At 34.9% G+C, this 22,411-nt stretch overlaps 1 protein-coding gene across 1 annotated transcript; it reads right to left on the reverse strand.

Moving 5' to 3' along the window:
• Positions 1 to 12,903: 12,903 nt before the first annotated feature.
• On the reverse strand, positions 12,904 to 18,128 carry LOC143618804 (DNA-directed RNA polymerases IV and V subunit 2-like). The gene is made up of 7 exons (XM_077090904.1): positions 18,028 to 18,128; positions 16,505 to 16,897; positions 15,359 to 16,416; positions 14,987 to 15,278; positions 13,970 to 14,914; positions 13,606 to 13,877; positions 12,904 to 13,517 (listed from the first exon to the last, which is right to left on the reverse strand). The coding sequence occupies exons 2-7, from the start codon at positions 16,895 to 16,897 to the stop codon at positions 13,016 to 13,018; spliced, it is 3,462 nt and encodes a 1,153-aa protein (XP_076947019.1). The 5' UTR covers positions 18,028 to 18,128; the 3' UTR covers positions 12,904 to 13,015.
• Positions 18,129 to 22,411: the final 4,283 nt, after the last annotated feature.

The following is a 22,411-nucleotide window of genomic DNA, read 5'->3' on the forward strand; positions in this document are numbered from 1 at the left end:
AACATGTAATCAGTTGCAAAACTAAATAAATAAATAAATAAATATGATATATATTTATATATGTCGGATTCTTTCGATCTATGAGTTCACGGTATTGATTTTTGTTTATGTATGTGTGCTCGATTTGCCTACGCGTTCTTGGTTTGATATACACAATGAAATAACCCGAATATTCTTCTAACCGATTTATCATCCAAAACTATATACATTGTAATCCTAAGAATATTGAAGCTGATATAATTCTATTGCCGATGAGGTAATTAGTATACGGTTAATATTAATGTTATTTTTTTCTGCGCAAGAAAATGGATCCTAAGTTTTCTATTGGCTACTAGATAACGAAAGCGAGAAGGGTAATATTGTAATTTGAACCTTTTTATGTTCTGATTGGAATTAAGCCTTTTTACTGTTTTACCATTCTTGTAGCAACTGAGAACTAAAAGACGTGAAACTCGAGTGGCTGATATAGTGAAAAAAGATGTCATTGAACGGTCAAAAGTCAGTTGACACTGTATATTTTAGAAGTACAGCATATGGAGAAAACAGAATGATAATGAAAACATTGACACAACCGATATACTATTGGCCCGGGATCAAATGACTATGGCTAGGATTTATGTGAGCGTTACGACAATGAAAAACGTTACATAATTAGCATGTAACACGTTAACTGGAATGTAAACTTAGAGAAAGTCAAATTGCTTTAGGCGAGGTTAGTAGGTGCTCATGCTCCATTACTATAAGTATGAATTTTGCTATGTGTTATTGATAATTGGTGAAATTAATGTTATAACATTGACTTGATTAAAATTGACAACTCGTAGGTCTAATTATAGATCACTTCACTTCTTTTAACCCCCCATAGAGTGAGTTTTGAACCATTCGACATCCCCCAAGTTAATGTTCATTAATCATTATTAATGTTGATACTTGATAGTCTATGGGTACTCTTTTAATTCTATTATACGTATGGATAGATAGATTTGTAAATCATTCTTAGGGTATGCTTTTACGTTTGATCATGAATCATCATTTTTAATAAACAAAGTCAAACTCATCATTTTTAGTGAATAGATCAAAATTATAATTTTGGTAAACGGGTCAAACACATCATTTCTAGTAAACGTGTCAAATTAACTAGACTAGTTATAGATAGAGAAAATCATACTATGTGAATACAGTTATCACTCCATTATATATGTTTGATTTTAATTTATTGTATGATCCTTCAAGTACTATAGTAGGTTTCTTGTCTAATTTATTTATTTATTTATATATTTATTCATTCATTCTGTTTCGTGTTGTTTTTGGAATTTTGAGTAATTACACCGGTTAATTCCCTTGTCACAAATAGGTTTATGTTTATTATTAGTAAAGTTGTAACAAACACCTACCAATAGGAAGGTAAATTTGTTTGATGTTTAATCACAACTATGCTTCAAGTTTCTTTATGTTTTAGATCTTTTGAAGATTTGGATGCTCATATGAGTTGAAACATAACCAAATTGACCCATTGATAAGTAATAGTGTGGATTTGTCAATCGATAATAGTGACATACTTTTTGTAGTTTTTTTCTTATACCTTTATAGATTGTGCTATTACTGAAATCTCATCATGGTACAACCCCTTAGGTAATAGTTTACTGCTTACTGAATTCCGTCTGTTAATTTAGTCGTTATTTTACCAGTATCTCGATTTTGTCATAAATGCATAGCAGTTTACAACAAAAAAATTTTGCTACGCAAAGTTTGCATAGCAAAATCCCTTAATCCGCACAATGGCACGAGGCCCAAAAGTTCAATGGGCCCAAAGGTTTTATTTCCGGCATGTCGTCGATGGTTTAGTCTCCCGGTGAGTATGTGATATGCAGAAGTAATATATATTTAATATTTCAGGTTTGATAGGCTTTTTTTAGACCCAGCAGGCTCGATACCAAAGACCAGAGTAGACATTTTATATCCTATCTCTTTTTATTACTGCATGTCTTTTCCCTTTTTATTTAACAAAGTATATTATTTTTCTTTATTTTAATGTTTAAATTTATATATAATATGTTTATTGTTAAGTACATATGAAAGTGATTTAATTTGATTTAAAAGTTATTATATATTATTTACTTTAGATTTTATTATTTTTCATAATTGCATACCACATGTCTTATATTATTTTTACGCATAGATTATTTTTCCAAAGATACATTAGTTAACAAAAGAAAAGGCTTACATTAGGTGTTAAAACTTGATGAAATATATTAAATATATCATACCTATTCAATAAGAGAATTTAGAGTTTAAATTGTTAGATGTAGCAATTATTGGTTAGATGTAGCAATTATTGGTAACTCAACCTTGCGTATATTGATTATTGATGTACAACAAAGGCAAAATATTTTTACTGTAACCTTCCAACTTAAAATTTATGGTTTTCAAAACGCTAAGAGAGCCTTAAATTCGTTTAAATAAGTTTGATCATTGTGATATAAAATTTTTGTTTTGTTTATTTTAGGGATATTGGCTTTTAATACTCCTAACTTTTGCTCATTGGTAGATAACACTCTCAACTTTCGATTTGTCACTCACAACTCCCAACTTTCACTCTATTTTCCTGTAACACTTCCCGTCTAAATGAACACTAACCTCGTTAATGTTTTGTACTAAAAATGTCATTCAAATTAGTTGAGGGGATGAAAAAAAAAATAAATTGTTTTCAAAACGCTAAGAGAGCCTCAAAATCCGTTTAAATTTCTGTACTAAAATTTAAAACTTTCGATTTGTACTAAAATTTATGGTTTTCAAAACACTAAGAGAGCCTCAAAATTCGTTTAAATAAGTTCGATCATTTTGATAAAAACTTTTGTTTTGTTTATTTTAGGGATATTGGTTTTTAATACTCCTAACTTTCTCTCATTGGTAGATAACACTCTCAACTTTTGATTTGTCACCTACAACTCCTAACTTTCACCCTATTTTCCTGTACCCCTTCCCGTCTAAATGAACACTAACATCGTTAATATTTTGTACTAAAAATGTTATTCAAATTAGTTGAGCGGGTGAAAAGAAAATTAAATTGTTTTAACATATTCCAAATTCTCCTCCAACCAACCCTAGATCAAGCATCACCACTCCATCCTCATTTATTACCACCACCACTACTCCTCTACTTCAACACGAACCCATCTACAACATATCGATTTGAAGTAATCCTTTACTAGCCGGAAAATGAGTTGCAGGTTTCCGGCGAACACCATATCCATTATTTCACCGCCCACCGCCCAAAACCGCAACCCCCGCCCCCCGCCACCACCAGTGTCTCACCCAGTCACCTCCCGGGATCGCCTACATGCCGGAAAAAAGAGTTGCAGGTTTCCGGCGAGCACCATCTTCATCATATCTCCACCGGTGCACAATCTTCATGATCTCCATCACCTTTTTACACCTCTAAACCATCTCCATTTTCTGAAAAACGAGATAGCCGGAAAATTCAAATTCACCGCAAAAAACGAGGTCACCGGAAATGAAGGTTGTTGAGGTTGTACAATTACCACCGTCCCCGTCTTGTCGTTGTATTGGGAGTTCGTCGAAGAACATGGAAGCTAGACCAGATCGTCACCGAAAAAAATGGCAGACCATATTTCTCCCTCTCATCCACTTTCTCTTTCTTTGATTGGAAATCTCTTTCTCTCTCTGGCAGCTTATGTGTGTTAAAAATAAAAATTCTGTTTTACCCCCTCAACTAATTTGAATGACATTTTTAGTCCAAAACATCAAAGAGGTTAGTGTTCATCTACACGGGGAGTGGTATAAGAAAATATGGTGAAAGTTGGGAGTGTTATCTACCAATGATGGAAAGTTGTGAGTATTAAAAACCAATATCCCATTATTTTATAATAATTGTATTCGCATTGTGGTTTTTTTTAATAAATAACTGAATCAATTAAATTGATGAGTTTATAGTATGAGAAGGAGGCCCAAATTATATCTCCCACATAACCTAAAATTTTTTTTATCATTCTTGAAGACGAGTCTGGTTATCACTCTTTAAGGTAGGGCTATTCACGAACCGAACCGAACCGAACGCGGGCATGCTCATACTTGGTTTGGTTTGAAAGCGAGCCGAACCGAGCGGAATGAATTTAAAGAAACGAGCGATATCTTTATGCTTGAACTTGGTTTGGTTTTGAAACCGAGCGGCTTGGTTCGGTTTGGTTTTGCTTGATTTCGTACAAAGTTTCCAATTTTAAATTTCTAAAACTTCAAAATATCATTACTTCAAGACTTTTAACTCTAAATTATCTAAAGTTTCACCTTTAAAATGTATAAAACTCACAGTTAACAACAAAACATATATAAAACGAGTGGCTATGGTTTAAATTTGAATTTGAATTCAACACAAAAGAGGAAAATTTTAAAAACTTTAAAAAATAGTATACTTTTATATATATACATAAATATTATATATAAAACTAATAAATAAAAAATAATTCGAGCAAAACGAACCGAACCGAACCGAACGAGGCTTTGCTCGTGCTTGGATTGCTTTTAAACCGAACCGAGCCGAACGGCTCACTTCCAAACCGAGCCGAAATCGAACGAGCATTTTTCAAGCAAAATTCGAACGAACGATGAACGAGCGGCGAGCGGCGAGCAGTTTGGGCAGCCCTACTTTAAGGTAACATTAATTTGACACTATGTGTTTGCCTCTAATAATTTTAAGAACTAAATACATGAATGTTAATGTGGTATAGTCATATTATGGTTTTAGTCCTAAAGTTTCATCATTTACAACTTTAGTTTAGGAGTTTGCAAAAACGCAACTCAAATGGTCATTAATAATAACCGGGGTTGTCTTTTAAGAAAAACTAAACTAACCAAAAATATCAGTAGCAAAAGCTTAAAGGCACGACCCACCAGCTAACCTGAACTATTCGCCAACCAAAAGATAACACATCTTCTCAAATCTCAATCAAACTTTGTGATTCTAACGACCAATTTAATGACATTTGTTTTTGTGGCTACCCTCCCACCTCAAAGCCAACACCACTCAAACATTCATCATCTTTCTCAAGTCTCAATCGACAATCAAACCGAATAACACACTATAAATTTGGTTTTAATAACTCCCATCTTATTAACCAGAAAAATATAACTTTAAAAATGATTACAGACCGATAATCATAATCATAACTTTGATTAGGTTATATAAACCATGGCTCGGTACAATTAGATACATATTCGAACTTCTAACTAGACAATAAATAAAACATGTTTATCTACTAATCTAATTAACCATAACAAGTTAACACTATTGGTATAATTTATTGCTAATTACTTAACCTGATTCCAGAACTCGAAACACGCTCACTCCAACCCAACCCGACACCTTCTTGTGTTCGAAAAGGAATTACGTCCAGCATTCTCTCCCCCGATTCTCTATAAATCACCTCTTATTATCTTTTTTAGAACGATGACTTTTTTACTATGTTGCACGGGAACTGGTACGGGAACGGAAAACGGGCACGGGTACGGGAACGTGAAACGGCAAAACTCAAAAAATCAAGAAACGGGTACGGCAATAAATGCATATAAAAAATAAATATATATTATAGATAATATACCACAAAGCCCAAAATATATTCATACGTTGATGTAAACTTCAAAATTCATACATCTTCCAATGATAATCAATCATAAGTCTTTCAAAATCAATCATAATCGATCATAGTAATAATAGAGAGGGTTAAATATTGAAATACACAAACTAATTTTAAACTTTTTATGTTAAAACTTATAAGTTTTGAGAACTAGATAGAAACAATTTAAAGTTAAAGGGGTAAAATGTTAAAATATCTAAAGTTATTTTAACCTATAAATACCCTAATTCTAAGTACAACCGTCAACCACTATTCACACCAAGATACTCTTCATCTTCTTCCTTGTTTCCGGCAAATACTACAGCTCCGGTGCCGGAATATGCCGCAGGAAACGTGTAAAAATCGTCCCCAAAGTTCTGAAAACGTATCGAAACACCGTTTGAATTTTCGAAACTGTCAAAGATCGTCCCCAACTTCAAGGAAACGGTCAAGAAACGTTTCCTGCCGTCCCTGTCGGCGTTTCCGTCCCCGACGAGTTTCCGGGACGGGATACGACACCTTGGTCGCGTTTCCGTGCAACATAGCTTTTTTATGTGTTAGGTTATCGTACTCTTCAATATGGAGAGCTCTGTTGGTCCACCATTACCATAATATTTTATTATAGAAACAAATCATTATAATCAAATAATTATAAGATACAAAAATAAATATGCATAACCAACCAAAACTAACAATATCACAAAATGAAGGGACCAAACATGTAACCAGTCAGATCTTTCAACCCAATCAATACAAGTACAGAACATGTTCTGTAGTTCAGTTGTCTTGTCGTGTTTTTTTTACTTAGAAAGATGCATCTATGGCCATCAGAGAGATTAAGGGATTCATTCAAACTACAATACTTGAACAATCTTGAATGGAATTTAAGGAGGATGAAAAGTGCCAAAAACAAGAAGAACCAATCTGCTGGAAGTAGTAACGAGGATAAATTATTGGGTGATGATGATACAGATAATCAAGATTGTAATAACAAGAACCAGTTATGCGGTTGTGTGGGTACTGTTTTAAGAGATCTTTGTTTGATTTTCTCATGTTGTTTCTGCTGTGGAGGTAATTGTGGGTTTTATTTGATAATAATAAATATAGTTTAATTAGTTAATATTGTTGTATGGCCTGGTTTCTGTCATATTGATGATGATCTTTGAGTTGTTAAGATACCATGTGGCATAAAGATACCAGACCCCGGTCCCGTCTATACAACTCGTATAGGCTCATACGAGTCGTATTGTTATTATTTTAGTGTTTTATAACTGAAAAGGATGATACATTTTAATAGGATTTCGTAATAAATTTTTAAAAAACATAGCCTAATTTTTGTTATTATTTTTATACAATAACCGGGCTATGTCCTATAACGAGGCAAGAATATCAGAAACACAGGAAACTAGGCGTCTACACTCTACACGATCTGTATAGGCCCGAGGCTTTACACGAGACATCGAGGCCAGTACGCCTCATTCAGGCATCGGTAACAGAGTATGTCTGACATCTTTGTACCTATGCGTGCCTCGTATAGGCCTATACGAGTACAGGCTGGTGTTTTAACATCCCATTATTTATTAGGAGCAAATAGATTGAAAGTGAAAGCCACTAGCAGGGCCGTCTCCGAGAAGGTGAAAAAAAATTTGGGCCAAGGCGAAAAATTTTTTGGGCCTTAAGTAAAAGGAACATTTTTTTAGGTTTAGACAATTTAATTCTAAAATGGGCTTATTTGATTATGATTTGAGTAGTGTAAAAAACTTTTGTATAAAAATAAGCTTAAAAATGTCTCAAAAGACTATAACCCACAACCTTTTGGTTAGATGTCATATCCCTACTAGTGGTTATGTAAATTTGTTGAAATATTGATTATACATATTTGTTTTCCTAAAAGTACATATAATTTCTTTTAAAAAAAATATTCGGGCCTAGCGGGGTGTCCATAGCCGCCCCTTCGAAAGGGTTCTATCTGTCTTATTGATGTCTATCATTTAAGGAAGGGACCACTGTGCAGTTTCTGATTGATTATATTAACTGCAGTTTTTGATATGAAAGCACTCATCTAATTTACAAAAACAAAAATTGTTATCATTTTCAATACATGCTGATGCCAGAAATTTACATTTACCACTAGTATAGTTATACTTATACAACAGTTTCATGATTGTTCACTTAATTTGGCGATTTACCGGACTACCAGATGCATATTTTTATTTTTATTTTCACGACCGGTAACCATTTGGTGATGATTTGTATCTATTAAGATTAGTCATTACATAAGCATGCTCACACTTTAGAGGTTCAGGATGTCCAGAAGGCCCATCATGTCATGTAGGGGTGTAAACGAGCCAAGCCACTCGCGAGCTACTCGAGATCGGATCGATAAAAGGCTTGCAACGAGCTGAGCCTTATCGAGCCCCAACTGAGCTTGAGCCTAAAATAAAGCTTGTTTAGTTATAGAGCCTGATCTCGAGCCGTGTATAGGAAGATCGTCGAGGCTCCTTGAGCCTTAACGAGCCTCGTGAGTCTTTATGTTTTAACACTACACAGTTGAGCCGAGCTTAGGCTCGTTTAAGGGTACTGCACACGAGCTCGAGCCGAGCTTAGGCTCGTGTAAGATTTTTCTCAAAATATAGAAAAATGATAACAAATGAGTCGCACCTTATCCAAGCTTGAGCTTAAAAAAACTCACGAGCCGAGCTCAAGTTTTGCAAAAGAGCTCGAAACGAGCAGAGTTCGAGTTTGTACCCCCAAAAATCAAAACGAGCCGAGCTCGAGCCTAGTGTCATGTTTTCTAAAACGACCCATTTTGGCCAAAACCCGCTTACCCAGACATCGATGCCCTTTTAAAACGACCCGTTTTTATATGAACCTAGTTTGACCGGAACTTGTTTCGACCCCGTGTTCCCAGGCTTAGTTTTGTATGTAACTATGAACCATGTGTGTTTCGCATAGTGAAGGAATTAAGCTATAATATTGTGAGCTGACACATGTAAGCTTTTGTTTGCAGCTTGTATTGATTAGGGATATGGCGAACTGGTGATTAGCAGCTGCTCATGGACACAGCTTTCAACAAACAGATTTCCATATTTAATGAAACTAGTAGTTTTAATTGTAAATTACAGTTTACTGGTTTTCATATTCCAATTGTAAAGATCTTTTTATAAACTAAGTGTAAAAGTTAAAAATTACAATTACTAAGCACCATGTACTTATGATGGGCACATATAATATATGCTAGCATAAGTCCCTAAAATAGAAACTTAGTGTATACTTTGTTTTGGAAAGATTTATGTACTCATAGTTGACCACCTAAAAGTCAACTCAATTTTTGTTGTTGTACAGTTACATGTCCAGTTAAACTCTTACTGTTCTAAATCAACTACAGGCTTTTATTTGGCCGTGTACAATATACGACTGGAGTTATGTGATTGAGACCATCGACTAAATCTGTAACCACATGATAGAAATAATGAGTCGTCGACAATAAGCATATGCATTTAATGAATCATCACCAATCAGTGTATGCCCATAAAGTCTTAAAAAACATATACATGGACCATGTACACTATCAAGTCGAAGTCACGCATTGTTTGTTGATTTGGAAGGGAATAAAAGCCTTTTCTATTAAATGCAACGTCGGATTCAAAGTATGGGATATGGAAACTTGTTCAGATTTATGACACTCGTATTGTCTTGGACACAATGTAATTTCTAGGCCAGTAATGTCTATATCGATACTAATTAATTATATTGTTGGAAGTAGGTATGCTTTATCGAAAATTTGGTGACGAATTCTTGAATTCGAAACACATAGACCTCACTAGTTCTGGCCCTATTTGTTTATATATAACCAATTTCAAGAATCAAGCGCATTACTCGTTCAAAATGACACCAATCACCAACTTCATATTCATCGTCATCTCCTTAGTGTCATCGTTCTATCAATTTGCTCGCCAACACCCGTTGCATCTAGTTGCTTATACTCATCATGGTAATATCTTTTTTTTATTTTGGCTACACAAACCCTTCCAAATTAGAAAACGTTATCTTACTGCAGAAACATTCTCATTCGAACCGAGTTTTTCCTTCTACATGCAGTGATGATCATCTTGAGTCGGAGATCTGCGACCAGTTTGTATATTTGCAACGTTGTTAAAGTATCCGTCTAGTTAAGGTTGTTTTGTGTTGATGACTAGATGTTGTTATGTGTCTTTGTTTAATTAATATGAAATGAAGATTTTAAGTTAGCAATGTTTTAGTCTTCTATCTCACTTTAGGCAACCTTTTAACACTCTTTTATTGCATTCACACCTCAATGCCTTCAATTACCGATTCCGGTTTCTGTGTCTTGTCTTTGGAGATTTTCTCGTTTCTAGTTTTCCAAATGAATCACATATTCGACAAAACTATTGAGTGAGGTATCATTTGTAAAAAACAAAAAGAGTGTTAAAGAATTAATACAATATTAAAAAAACCCTACGAATGCATACTCTTGACTAATTTAAAAATCAGACCCACAATATTTTGTAATTATGTAATGTTTTTTTATGCTACGTTGTATTTTATAATTATTTTAACATTTTAAATATTTAGTCTTTAAATAATATTTATTAAAAGTATATTATATCTAAACATATATGAAATATAAAAAAAATTATATATATTATGAAAAATAGTTAAATTTAAATTAATTGTAGAAATAGGTGATGATGTGACAGTTTGTGAATGTTTGTTGTTGGAAAATATGAGGTTTTTAAGAAAAATTGAAATATGATGTGACAATTTGTAAAAGCTTGTTGTTGTGGATGCTCTTACATAAGTAACAGTTTGTTTGTATATTATTCGTTTCATATCACAAGCTACAAAAGGCAATTTGTAAAAGTTTTTTGTTGTGGATGCTCTTACATAACAACGTGTGTAAAAGCTTGTTATCCCGAATCTAAAGCATTTCGTTTGAACAAGTGATATTATTCATTTCATATCACAAGCTACAAAAGGCAATATGTCAACTGTCAAGTGCATGTTGCAGTTTACATGATTTCACGGGTTAGCAAAATATTAGTATGATTACATAAGTTTTATGGTAAGGCAATATGTTGTGGGACGCATAATGAGGTGTGGAGCAAGACTGTTGTGAGATACATAATTGTAAAGATTTTTTTTTCAAATTTTATTAATCATTCTATCACATTTCATATTATCACAGCACACCTAGTTGAAAGATAAGCATTTTGCACACATGACTTCTACATGACATAATTTAATTTTTATTTTTTTCAGCTTTCAAACCCAATAAAAGTCAACCACATTGCCTAATAAGTTTTCATGGTTAAATTTTTGTATTTTTTTTGTTTTTTTTGGTTTTGGTAGGTGAATGGATGAAGACAATTTCTAACTTTATGGAGAAACAAAACTTAAAATATTACAAAATGTGGACACCAAAACACGTAGTTAATCTTTCAACGGTCAACCGTCAACCCAATCTATATAACTACTTTAAACCCAAAATCTTACATTCATCTTGTTGTGTTTTTTAAATATTTTACTGAGACTGAAAGATGCATCTATGGCCAACAGAGAGATTAAAGGATTCATACAAGGTGGAGTACTTGAATACTCTTGAATGGAATTTAAGGAGGATGAAAATAGCAGAAAACAAAGAGAATCAATCTGCTGAGAGCAGTAACGAGGCGAATCGTTTTCACGGTTATGCGCTTGCTGTCTTAAGAGGCCTTGTTATGATTTTCACCTTTTGTTACTGTTGTGAAGGTAATGTTGTTTTTATTTAATAAATGTTGAAAATCAATATTTTGATTGCAGTTTTTTATTTAAAAGTGTTTGTTTATTTCATGAGTGATAACTACATGTTTGTGTCTATTGAGATTATTAGTTACCTAGACAGACTCGCAATATTAAGACGACTTGTTTTGACTTGACCCAGTTTGACCCGATTCGTTTTGATCCGGACCATGTGATACTTTTGTTTGCAGATTGTGTTTGATTAAGGATATGGTGATTAGCAGGTGCTCTTGGACACAACTTTTCAACAAAACATATTTCATATATATTATTAGTGTATGCAAGTCTACTAGTTATTCTCTGAGATTTTCTTGACTTGTATTTTCAGTGGGTAAATTGTGTTTTGGTGAAGGGTATAGTTGACTCTGTAATACTTTGATTCTCCTTTCATATCAAATTTCAAGTTAAAAAACAATCAAGAAAGTATAATTCATCATTAAAAACTAAACTGTTCGTTCAATTTGAGCAACTAATCAAATTGTCATTTTTGGTTGCATTTAGCTATAATCATCATCTTTAGGTATCAATCCGCTTTTAAAAAAAAATATAATCTAGGTTAAAAAGGTGAAGATGATGACGAAGATAAACGATGAAAGAAAACCACAATAACGTATTGGCGAGATCATTTTGGGTTAAAAAATATCCAACAAGACTGATTAATACTAACCATGTAACCATATAATAAAAACATAAATCAGTAGAGATCAAATTTATTATTTTTGATACATCAAATCAAATAGAGTAAAAAGGACAGTAGAAGTCATTAAGTCAACCATTATTTCTTGATTTGCAATACCCTGGATCATTACACTTGTCATATTATTGAGTTTGAAGACACGTGTCTTCAATGTGATTCATGTACCACAAACGTCTATATTAATATGATCAATTATTGTTGAAGTCGGAAAACGACTTATATATTCCCCAAACACTGGGAACAAATTATAACCAATTTCATCAAACACAGACATACACATTAGTAGTTAAAAATGACACCAATCACCAATGTCATGTTCATCATCAGCTCATTAGCTTCTTCACTCTATCACTTTGCTAGCCAACACCCTTTGCATATTACTTTTACTCCTCATGGTAACATCTATATTCAGTTTGCTTCCACAAACCCTTCATTTACTGTATAGAAACATCTTGATTCCGGTTGAGATTTTTGTTCTACGTGATGATGATATGTTAGCGTTACGCTAGACCTTGGTCTCAATCATGAGATCCAAAACTTGATTTGAAAGCGTTGGAAAATCTTCGAACCCTGTATATGTTTTATGTCAGTACGTCTTTAAGGTGTCTGTTTAGTTAAGGTTTTTTGTGCAAGTGTTGCTATGTATCTTTTGTTCAATTATCATAAACAAAAAATTATGAGTCAAATTTCTATTTTAAAAACGGAACCACCATCGAGTGACAAACTCTAAGCTAACAAGTCAAGAACCATTAACCATAAGTGAAAAAAGATGGGTTAGGACCGATCCTCGGTCACCCCAAACCAACCAGATGAAATTAACCAGTACAACTTGACATGTTACACAGTTTCTGATAATACAAGTTTTATTTTACATTATGACAACCTTTCAGCAAAGCTCCGATTCAAACTCAATAGCAATTCCCATGCTAAAAAGCTCCTGACAAATTAGCTTCGCCCCATATGGCACATTCACCTTCACAACGTCTTCAACAGACTCACAAAACCGACAGTAGGGCCCGCGAATCTTGGGTCCACGTGGGACCGACCTCTGGATCACACTCGCCATGTTGTTACATTTCCTACAGATATGCATGTGTGAAGCATCACAGAGTGTGTAAAGGCGTTCATATAAGTTGGCAGTTGCACCAAAAGCTATGATGCAGTCCCGCTCCATCTCCCCAAACTTGACCCCACCGAACCGCTTGCGGTCCGCCACCGGTTGTCGTGTGAGAGGATGAACGGGCCCAATGTTACGAAACTTGACCTTGTCCTCAGACATGTGGACCAGCTTCTGGTAAAATGTGGGGCCCATGAACACTAGTGACTCGACCATTTCACCCGTTCGCCCGTTGTAAACTCTCTCATTTCCCCATCTTGAAAATCCACACCTGCAAATTATAAAATACTAACTATTACTAAGCATTTCATTCCTCTCCGGTTTTTTTATGAACCAAGGGTAGATTGGTAATTTTATACCTGTGAAGTTGGTTGGTAATGTCCTCAACAGAAGGAGTTGAGAAAGGGGTGGCGTATTTTAGTGAGCCACCCAACGCAATCCCCTTACCCAATGCAGCTTCCAGAAGCTGACCTGGCGTTTGTCTAGATGGAAACGCGTGCGGGTTTATTACCACATCGGGTACTATTCCTTGTATAGTGAAAGGAAAGTTCTCCTGAGACTCCAAATACCCCAAAACGCCCTTTTGTCCATGCATGCTTGAAAACTTATCTCCCAGATTTGGTGATCGTACCTACAACAATCAAGAAATTACTTATTTATCCTTAAATCAGTCTAAAAATAGATTTGATTACACAGATCCTTAAGGGCATTTTAGAGATTTACCTGCCTCAAAGATACAGTAGCAAAGTTTTTACCATCATCATTAGCAGATAATACAACTTTCTGAACCGATCCTTTCTCACCATGTTTCAATTTAATACTATGATCACCCCCCGATTCCACATGTTTTCCTATAACAATATCACCACTTTGTAAGCGAGCACCAATATATGGAAATCCATCTTCGTCTAGATTATCAACACGCCCAATTTTACTTTGAACTTTCCCAAAAATAATATTATCTTCCACCTTTCCCTTTTTCCCAAATGATTCTGTGTTAAAAACCTCTGCTTTGTAGCTTCTAACATGTTCTGATCTAAACATACCACGTTCCAATGAAGCACGGTTCATAACTAATGAATCCTCTTGGTTGTAACCAAGGTGAACATTAACAGCAACAATAGCACATTGACCGTTGTAATACTCATCTCTTGACTGCAATCCTTGACCGTTACTATATTTGGGTGTTCCAAGACTATCACAAAGAACCGTTTTGAAAAGCGGTTTTTGGGGATAAAATAGGTTATGAGTGAGGGTATCGACTCTAATGTTTGGATTTGTGCTTGCATATCCAATGGCTTGTTGAGAGTGTTTTTGAGCTTGGAACAAGACTCGTTTTGCATGGTCATGATTTGCAAAAGGAATCAATCCACAGCTTAAACTTAGGAGAAATGACATGTCAAGCTCACAATGCGTGTATTTAGGTGAATTTGTTTCGGTAATGTGAAAAAGATGCTTAATTCCCCATGCTGTGTAGCAATCTTCTTCCTCTTCGCTTCCAATGAGTTCAATTATTCCTTTATCTATCAAACTTTGAAAAGAATAATCTCCCGACTCAAGTAACTTAACGTTTTTCAAACTCTCAACTAATAACAGAGGGCGCATAATCCTACCAGCATCAGAAAATATACGCACCTCTCCATTCTTATCATCTAACTTAATCTCAACCTACGAAAAGAAAACAATGGTTAGTTTATCTACACGGGCCACATACTAACAAAATTTATAAAGAGTGATAACCTGATAATGCATTTCCTTTTTACGCCTTTTGCTTCTGAAATCATCGACAAGTGAAGCAGCATTATCACATACTCCAACCCAGTCTCCATTAACAAAAACTTTGTGTTTTTTACCAAGTGATAATGAATTGTCATCAACCAGTAATTCCATCCCAGATTTTATTAATATATCAAGAAGATTTACTTGAACGTTTCCACTCACAATACCAGTACTTGCAAAATTCTTAACCAACCCACAGTTTTCTCCATCTGGGGTGGTCATATAACAGACTCTTCCCCAGTGTGAAGGATGCCTGCAATGCATCCAACATTTATTATTACAAGAGGTAAATAAGATGACAGTAAAGTTGTGGAAAAAAAACGAACTACTTACGGGTATCTAGCATCACCAACTCGGCCCGTATACTGAACCTGCTGACGTGTTCTCCTCATATCAGCCATCATCTGCAAAGGATTAGCCCGTCTAACTTGGGCCACCACACCCGAGATTCTTTCCATACGTTTATAAGGATGCACCCACGCACCAGTAGAAAAGGCCCGTGAAAGCCCATTAGTAACAACAGAAGCATCTAAATAATGCTCAATTGGGTGCACAGGGCGATCTCCATAAAGATCTCTTTGCAAGGCTTTTGTCATTCGCCTTACAGCATGTTTCAAGTGAACCCTAACTTCTCTTTCAAGTAACTCGCCTGCTAATTCGACTCTCTTGCTTCTAAAACTATCTCTATCATCAACTCTCCTACGTCCCGTGTAAGCTTCTAACAAACATTTAACCATATAACCAAAAAACCGAGCTTTTCGGTTAAACCCGTGTAGGTTGGGGAATAACATTTCTTCTAGACACTCTTTGAAGGCCTGTTTAGGTTCATAAGTCCATTTTTCTTTAAGTGTGTCCGCAAGAATATTAAACGCCTTTCCTTCTTTTCTAAAGTCTTTTGACTTTTGGTCAGCATCATATATTGATGCAAGAAGTGTGTTGACTACTGTATTATCTTTACAATCAGCATCAATCAAATCAATCACTTGTTTATCTGATGTTACACCGAGAGCAAAGAATAACAACCATATAGGAATCTCAACCGCGCTGAACAAAAACACTGTAATTACTTTACCTCCACCTCTAATATGAGTGTCCATTAGTTTAACATAGACCCTTTCTTTTCCAAGCATTGACCGGTACTTGACCGTCCAGATTGGATTGTTGACCAACCAAAGTCTTTTCAAGCAAGTTTTCTCCTGGGCTATAAAAGTCTTTTCAGCCCCCCTGATTAAGAAATAACCTCCATAGTCAAAATCACAATCACCTTTTGTCATATCACTCATCCAGCATAAGTCAGATTTGACCATCACAGGTAGCCTGCCAATTGTGATCTCTCTATTATCTTCCATTAAAATCATTTTTGAAACATCATCTGTCTCTTGAGTATATACCTACATGATCAAAATATCAAGAAACGTGTGATACATCAAAAAGTACATATAATTTGATATGTAACATAATGGCTTATGGCTAACTAACCTGATATTGAACTTGAACACTCATTCTGGACGAATAGGTAATATTTTGAAGGCGGGCGTGTTTGGGCAAGAGAACAAGGTACTCTGTACCAGCCCAAAACCTCGGTCTCTCAAGGTTGACTTTTCCAAGTTTGACTGTGGCACATCTCTTTATTGTTTCTTCTCCAGATGGGTCAATTCCAGGCTCAACATTGATTTCACCCAAAGAATCAAAAACATTTTGAATACCGTTTTTAATGAAATCATTGTATGAGTTAATCTGGTGGCTTATAACACCATGCTGTCTGAAAAAGGATGCTGATGCTTTTTTACAGAAATCCTCTAAACTTTCTTCACTCAGGTCCACTGCTAGCTTTGAATCCATGGGACCATTACTGTTGCAATGTGTGTCCATCTGCATAGTGACGAATCCATGATTTATAACTATGAGTTTTACTTTATGTTCGTTGCTTATGAATGCTAATATTTGTGAATACAGCATAATATTGTCACTCACATCTTTAACTAACAGTCTAAATATTACGTCACATACTCAATTTTACAAGACTCTAGTTTACTAAACAAATCATCTCAAAAATTTGAAGATGATGTTATAAAATAATCTGTTGAACAACGGATTCAAGGGTACAGGGTACTTGTATCAGAAATCTTATTGTAAATATTACTACCACTAACTTCATGTGTTCATCAACAATATCTGATACAAGTTCTGCAGCAAAACAAACAGGCTCAAATACCTTACCTATACTTAAATCAGCAACCAAAATTTTGCTTTTATATGATAAGATTAGAAAAGTCACTAAAAAGTATTAAACACCTTTCATAAACAAACATTAACGAACATAAACGGACGTAAACGCACACATTATCGAACATTCACACACAATTGAACGAACATAGCCCATGCTCGTGTTCATTCATTTAGTTTATCTAACGAAAATCCATGTTCAGATTCGTTCATTTATTAAACAAACAAACATAAACAACATTCGGCTCGGTTAGTTTACAGCCCTACAAGTTATGCAGAAAACAAACTGGCTCAAATACCTTATCTTTACTTAAATCAGCAACCAAAACTTCGCTTACATATAAACATAAACAAACATTAACGAACATAAGCGGAAGTAAACGCACACAATTGAACAAACATTGCCCTGTTTGTGTTCGCTAATTTAATTTATCGAACGAAATTCCTTAACGAACAATCATAAACGAACTTGCCGCCAAACAAATTATGCAGAAAACAAACAAGCTCAAATACCTTATCTACACTCAAATCAGCAACCAAATTTTCAATTGTAGCAATTCACACTGATAATACACATCATAAAGTCACAATAATTTGCATGTAAGCATTGGAGCATGCTAAAACACAAACTGATACAGATAAGTAAAGAGATTTACATACACAAAGGTAGCTTAATAACCACGCGATGAACACCGTTACAAAATTATATTCTAATACTAATACAATACAAATTAAATACAACAGTCGATGATCGAAAGATAAGAGAAAAAGTATACCTCGATTAATCGGACAATGAGTGTAGCTTTTCCGATTAATCGTTGAAGCTTTTACTAACTCTTTATAGATATTCGTGAGCATATCTAGGGTTGGTTTTACAGTGCGGACATCAATACATCATCATGTATTCGATTCTTCAATTTGCCAAGTACGGGGTCCGAGTTGTAATATTTTCCGTTTTACTTCGGTTAGTTGAATTGGTTATTTATTTTGGTGTTTGCGTTTAAGGTTCGGGATCTTCTTAAGATTTATATACATCTACGTGTGTGTCGTGATTGTTGTTAAAAGAAAGGCGATCCGAGCGGAGATTTATTGATTTATATAAACGTTAGATATGTTGTCAATATAAAGAAATTGAAAATAAATGCAACTATATAACGTCTCCCTCTTCTTGTTATAATAATCCTATTCGCAAAAGTTATTTAAATTCATGTGGATAGTTTGTTTTAGTTTTTTCATATGAGTAATCGGAGGATAGATGACTTTGTGAGTAGTCTTCACCCAGGTAACTAAAAACAAACATGTGATATTCTATTAGGCAAAACGAACATTATTGGTTGGCATAAGAGATCAAATGTTACCATATATTTTCAATTACGAACCCCTCAAGCAACTCTAAATCCTCAAACCTTAAACGCGTGCAAATGAACAATGCACATGAATTACACGTCATTTACATTTTTGTTTCTCAGTTTTTTTAACATCTTTTGTATACGTGTAGGTTAATAGATTAAGGGTGGTTATGGTGTTTACAAGTGTTTGATTTATGTTTCAAATGGTTGTTTGTGTTATCAAGGCAAGTTTGTGCCTTGCTATTATGTGAATCGATGTTTGTGTGCTTATTCAAACAATGGTTTTACTTGTTATGTCATATCATGGGGCATTGTAGCCTTACAACATGTAGATTTTTTTGGTATGACAATGTTGGCGTCACATGGTTAGGGGTTAATCCATTGTTTCATCAAAGCATGAAATACCTTAATATTGATATGCATTTTTAGTATTATTATATTATAATTCTAGACGTCTCTACTATTTTCAGGTGGGTTATACTTTGACCAAAGAGTTATCATCCATATGTTTTGACACTTTGGGGTCCAAACTTTCATGTTACTACTTCCATTTCGATTGAGTTGGTTTATATTTACCCTAATATTGGTAGTGTTTTATCATTTATAGCTTATCAACTTTCACAACCATATGTGAAATTTCTCAATTAGAAAATTATCGCTTTCATGAGTACTAAGGGGTTGTTTGGTAGTCTCTTAATGGTCATTAAGAGATAAAGAGACTACCTCTTAATGGTTCATAACATATTAATGGTTAAGAGGTAGTCTTAAGTCTGAATGATTAAGAGGTAACCATTAAAAGATATCCTCTTAACCATTCAAACTTAAACCCAACTCTTAACCGTTACGACTTACGAGGTTATGAACCATTAAAAGGTAGTCTCTTAGGCTCTTGCTAACCATTAAGAGGCTACCAAACAGCCTCTAAGTGTGCTCAAAAGTGTGCGCAATTATATCACATTACAAAATGAGATGGTTTTCATCAGTGTTTAATATAATTAAATTTTTATAAGTTTGTATGTATTGATGAATCTAAGATTCTATTGACCAGTGGGACATAAAACAAGCATGCGAAAACTAAGATTCTATTGGCCAGTGGGACATAAAATAAGCATGCCAAAGCGTTCATTAAATTGATATTAACAAAACATAAGTGTTCATTAATTTCATCATTTCAAATACTCAGTAACAAGACTGAAAGACAATCTCACTAACTTTAAAGGGACGGTGGTACTTTTTGTAGTTTTGTGTATTGGGCCTTTAGGCTTTGAACATTTTATGTTATTGGACCACTGGGAGCTTTGCTCTTAAATAAGCCCAGGCCCAAGTATGTTGACTAGTACCTTCCATAAGGAACTTAGTTTCCATGAACTCGGCCTTTCGAGCAACAAACACTTTTTGCTCGGTTGGGTTGTAGAAATAATATCCCATAGAGTCCTTTGGATATCCTACAAAGATACACTTAGTGGATCGACTTTCAAGTTTGTTTTGGGTGTTGTTCTTGACATAAGCCTCACAACCCCATACCTTTAAATATGACAATAATGGAACCCTTCCATTCCATATTTCATAAGGTGTTTTGTCCACTTTCTTGGTTGGGGCCATATTTAAAATACGGTCCGCGGAGAGCAAAGCGAAACCCCAAAAATGATAGAGGCATTGTGCTTCTAGCCATCATAGATCGAACAATATCCAATAGAGTTCGATTCCTCCTCTCGGACACACCATTATGTTGTGGTGTTCTGGGTGGAGTAAGTTGTGAGATGATTCCACAACTTCTAAGATGATCTTGAAAAGCATCACTTAGGTATTCACCTCCTCTATCCGAACGAAGTACTTTGATGGTTTTATCGAGTTGATTTTGTACTTCATTTTGGAAGACTTTGAACATTTCAAAGGCTTCATCTTTGTGTCTTAACAAGTACACATACCCATAACGACTATAATCGTCGATAAAAGTAATGAAGTATCTTTCACCATTCCTTGTCATTGCCTTAAAGGGACCACATACATCCGAATGTATGATACCCAATAAGTCTTTTACCCCTTCGTTTGTCCCATAAAGAGGTCCTCGGTCATCTTCCCAAGTAAACAAGACTCACACTTATCAAATGAATCATCTTCACTTGATTCCAAAAGATCATTCTTTTGAAGTGTATGTATGCGATCTTTGTTTATATGACTAAGGCGACAATGCCAAAGATAAGTATTACTCAAATCCATTTTGAGTTTCTTGGTGCTTGATTGGTACAACGTGAAGCATGAATGTTGTACCCGAGGTTTGTCCCGCATCCCTCTTAGCTTTCAACTCTTTGAGACGGGTTGGACAATTCCTCATCCAATGCCCAATCTCCCCACATCCAAAGCACAGATCCTCCTAGCTAACCTTTAGCTTCTTTGGTTTGGGTGGTTCCACTTTAGCCTTTCCCTTGAACTTGCCCTTGACGTGTCCCTTACCTTTGGCAACATTTGCCTAGGGTTCCGGGTGATGCCTTTTCTTATTGCCTCCCTCATTGATCATGAGATATGGTCAAAGTCAAACCGTCAAACAAGTTGACAATGAGTTAACGGAACGTAACCTAAAAGCAGGTTAACATCCATGATCTCTCAACCAAAAGTCAAAAGGCAACATTTTTCATAGACAACGTGACTCACTACTGCCACGTGTCCTACTCCTATTCGTGCATTCTTCCAGTGGGCTTATACTAGACAACTAGAATCAAATCTTAGGTGCCACGTCGGACAGTGGAATTTGGTAACAGTAACGTCCAAAGGCCGTTAGCAAAGAAGTGCGAATACAACCGACTTTCTCGTCTCAGTTGCAATGGCATATAAATCTTCACATTTTCCCTTGTGTTTTAATACATGTGCTAGTTTTAGTCCTTGGCATTTGTTGCACGATATATGCATGTTTTAAAATAACTTATATCGTTTTTTAGATTTTTTTAAAGTGCTATAGCCAGTTACTCACATACTCTATGTTATAGTACACGTTATTTTCTTTCATGACAAAAATGCATTCAATATTGGACACTGCAATACTCATCCAAATGTCTTTAAATCATTTTATAATTACTTCAGTTTACTTTAAAGATATTTTAAAATTTGATCATTTGATATTTATTTACTTTTAAGATGGTATTTGAAATAAATACGTGCGAGTTCACATCCACGATGTCCAATTGTAGCAATACTGTATGGAGTCACAAATATATCTCACTAGTAATTAATGTTATGACTTATCATCGATGATTCAATTGAGGAGTGACAAAAATCATGTATGAAAAATGTAAGAAGAGCTTCATTTTTATTTGAATTATGACCCTAAATATCTCTCTGGCGTTATAATCAATCATTATGGGTCCAAACGAATTGATTCGCTCGCGAGCTACCGGAGACCAGATCAATGAGAAGCTCGAAAGAAGCACGCTTTATTGAGCGAAAGTTTGGCTCAAACTCGACTATAGTTAAATTAATACGTAGAATTCCAAAAGAGTTAAAACTCAAAACAATACTAGGTTTGTGAATGCTTTATTGAGCCTGAGCTTTGCATGGGAATATCGTTTAGGCCCGTCAAGCCTTCACAAACCTAGTATTGTTTTGAGTTTTAACTCTTTTGGAATTCTACGTATTAATTTAACTATAGTCGAGTTTGAGCCAAACTTTCGCTCGTTTAAGGTACTATACACGAGCTCGAGCCAACCTTAGGTTTGTCAAACTTTTCTCAAAACATATAAAATTCATTAAAAATACATACAAACCAACGAATAAATAATAAACGAGTCGAACTCGATGTCGAGCATGAAAAAACAAC

This window comes from Bidens hawaiensis, unplaced genomic scaffold (assembly GCF_021521415.1).
Source record: "Bidens hawaiensis isolate Kalapana, Puna unplaced genomic scaffold, B.hawaiensis_p1.1 tig00002338_1, whole genome shotgun sequence".
In the NCBI taxonomy this organism is placed as follows: Eukaryota; Viridiplantae; Streptophyta; class Magnoliopsida; order Asterales; family Asteraceae; genus Bidens; species Bidens hawaiensis.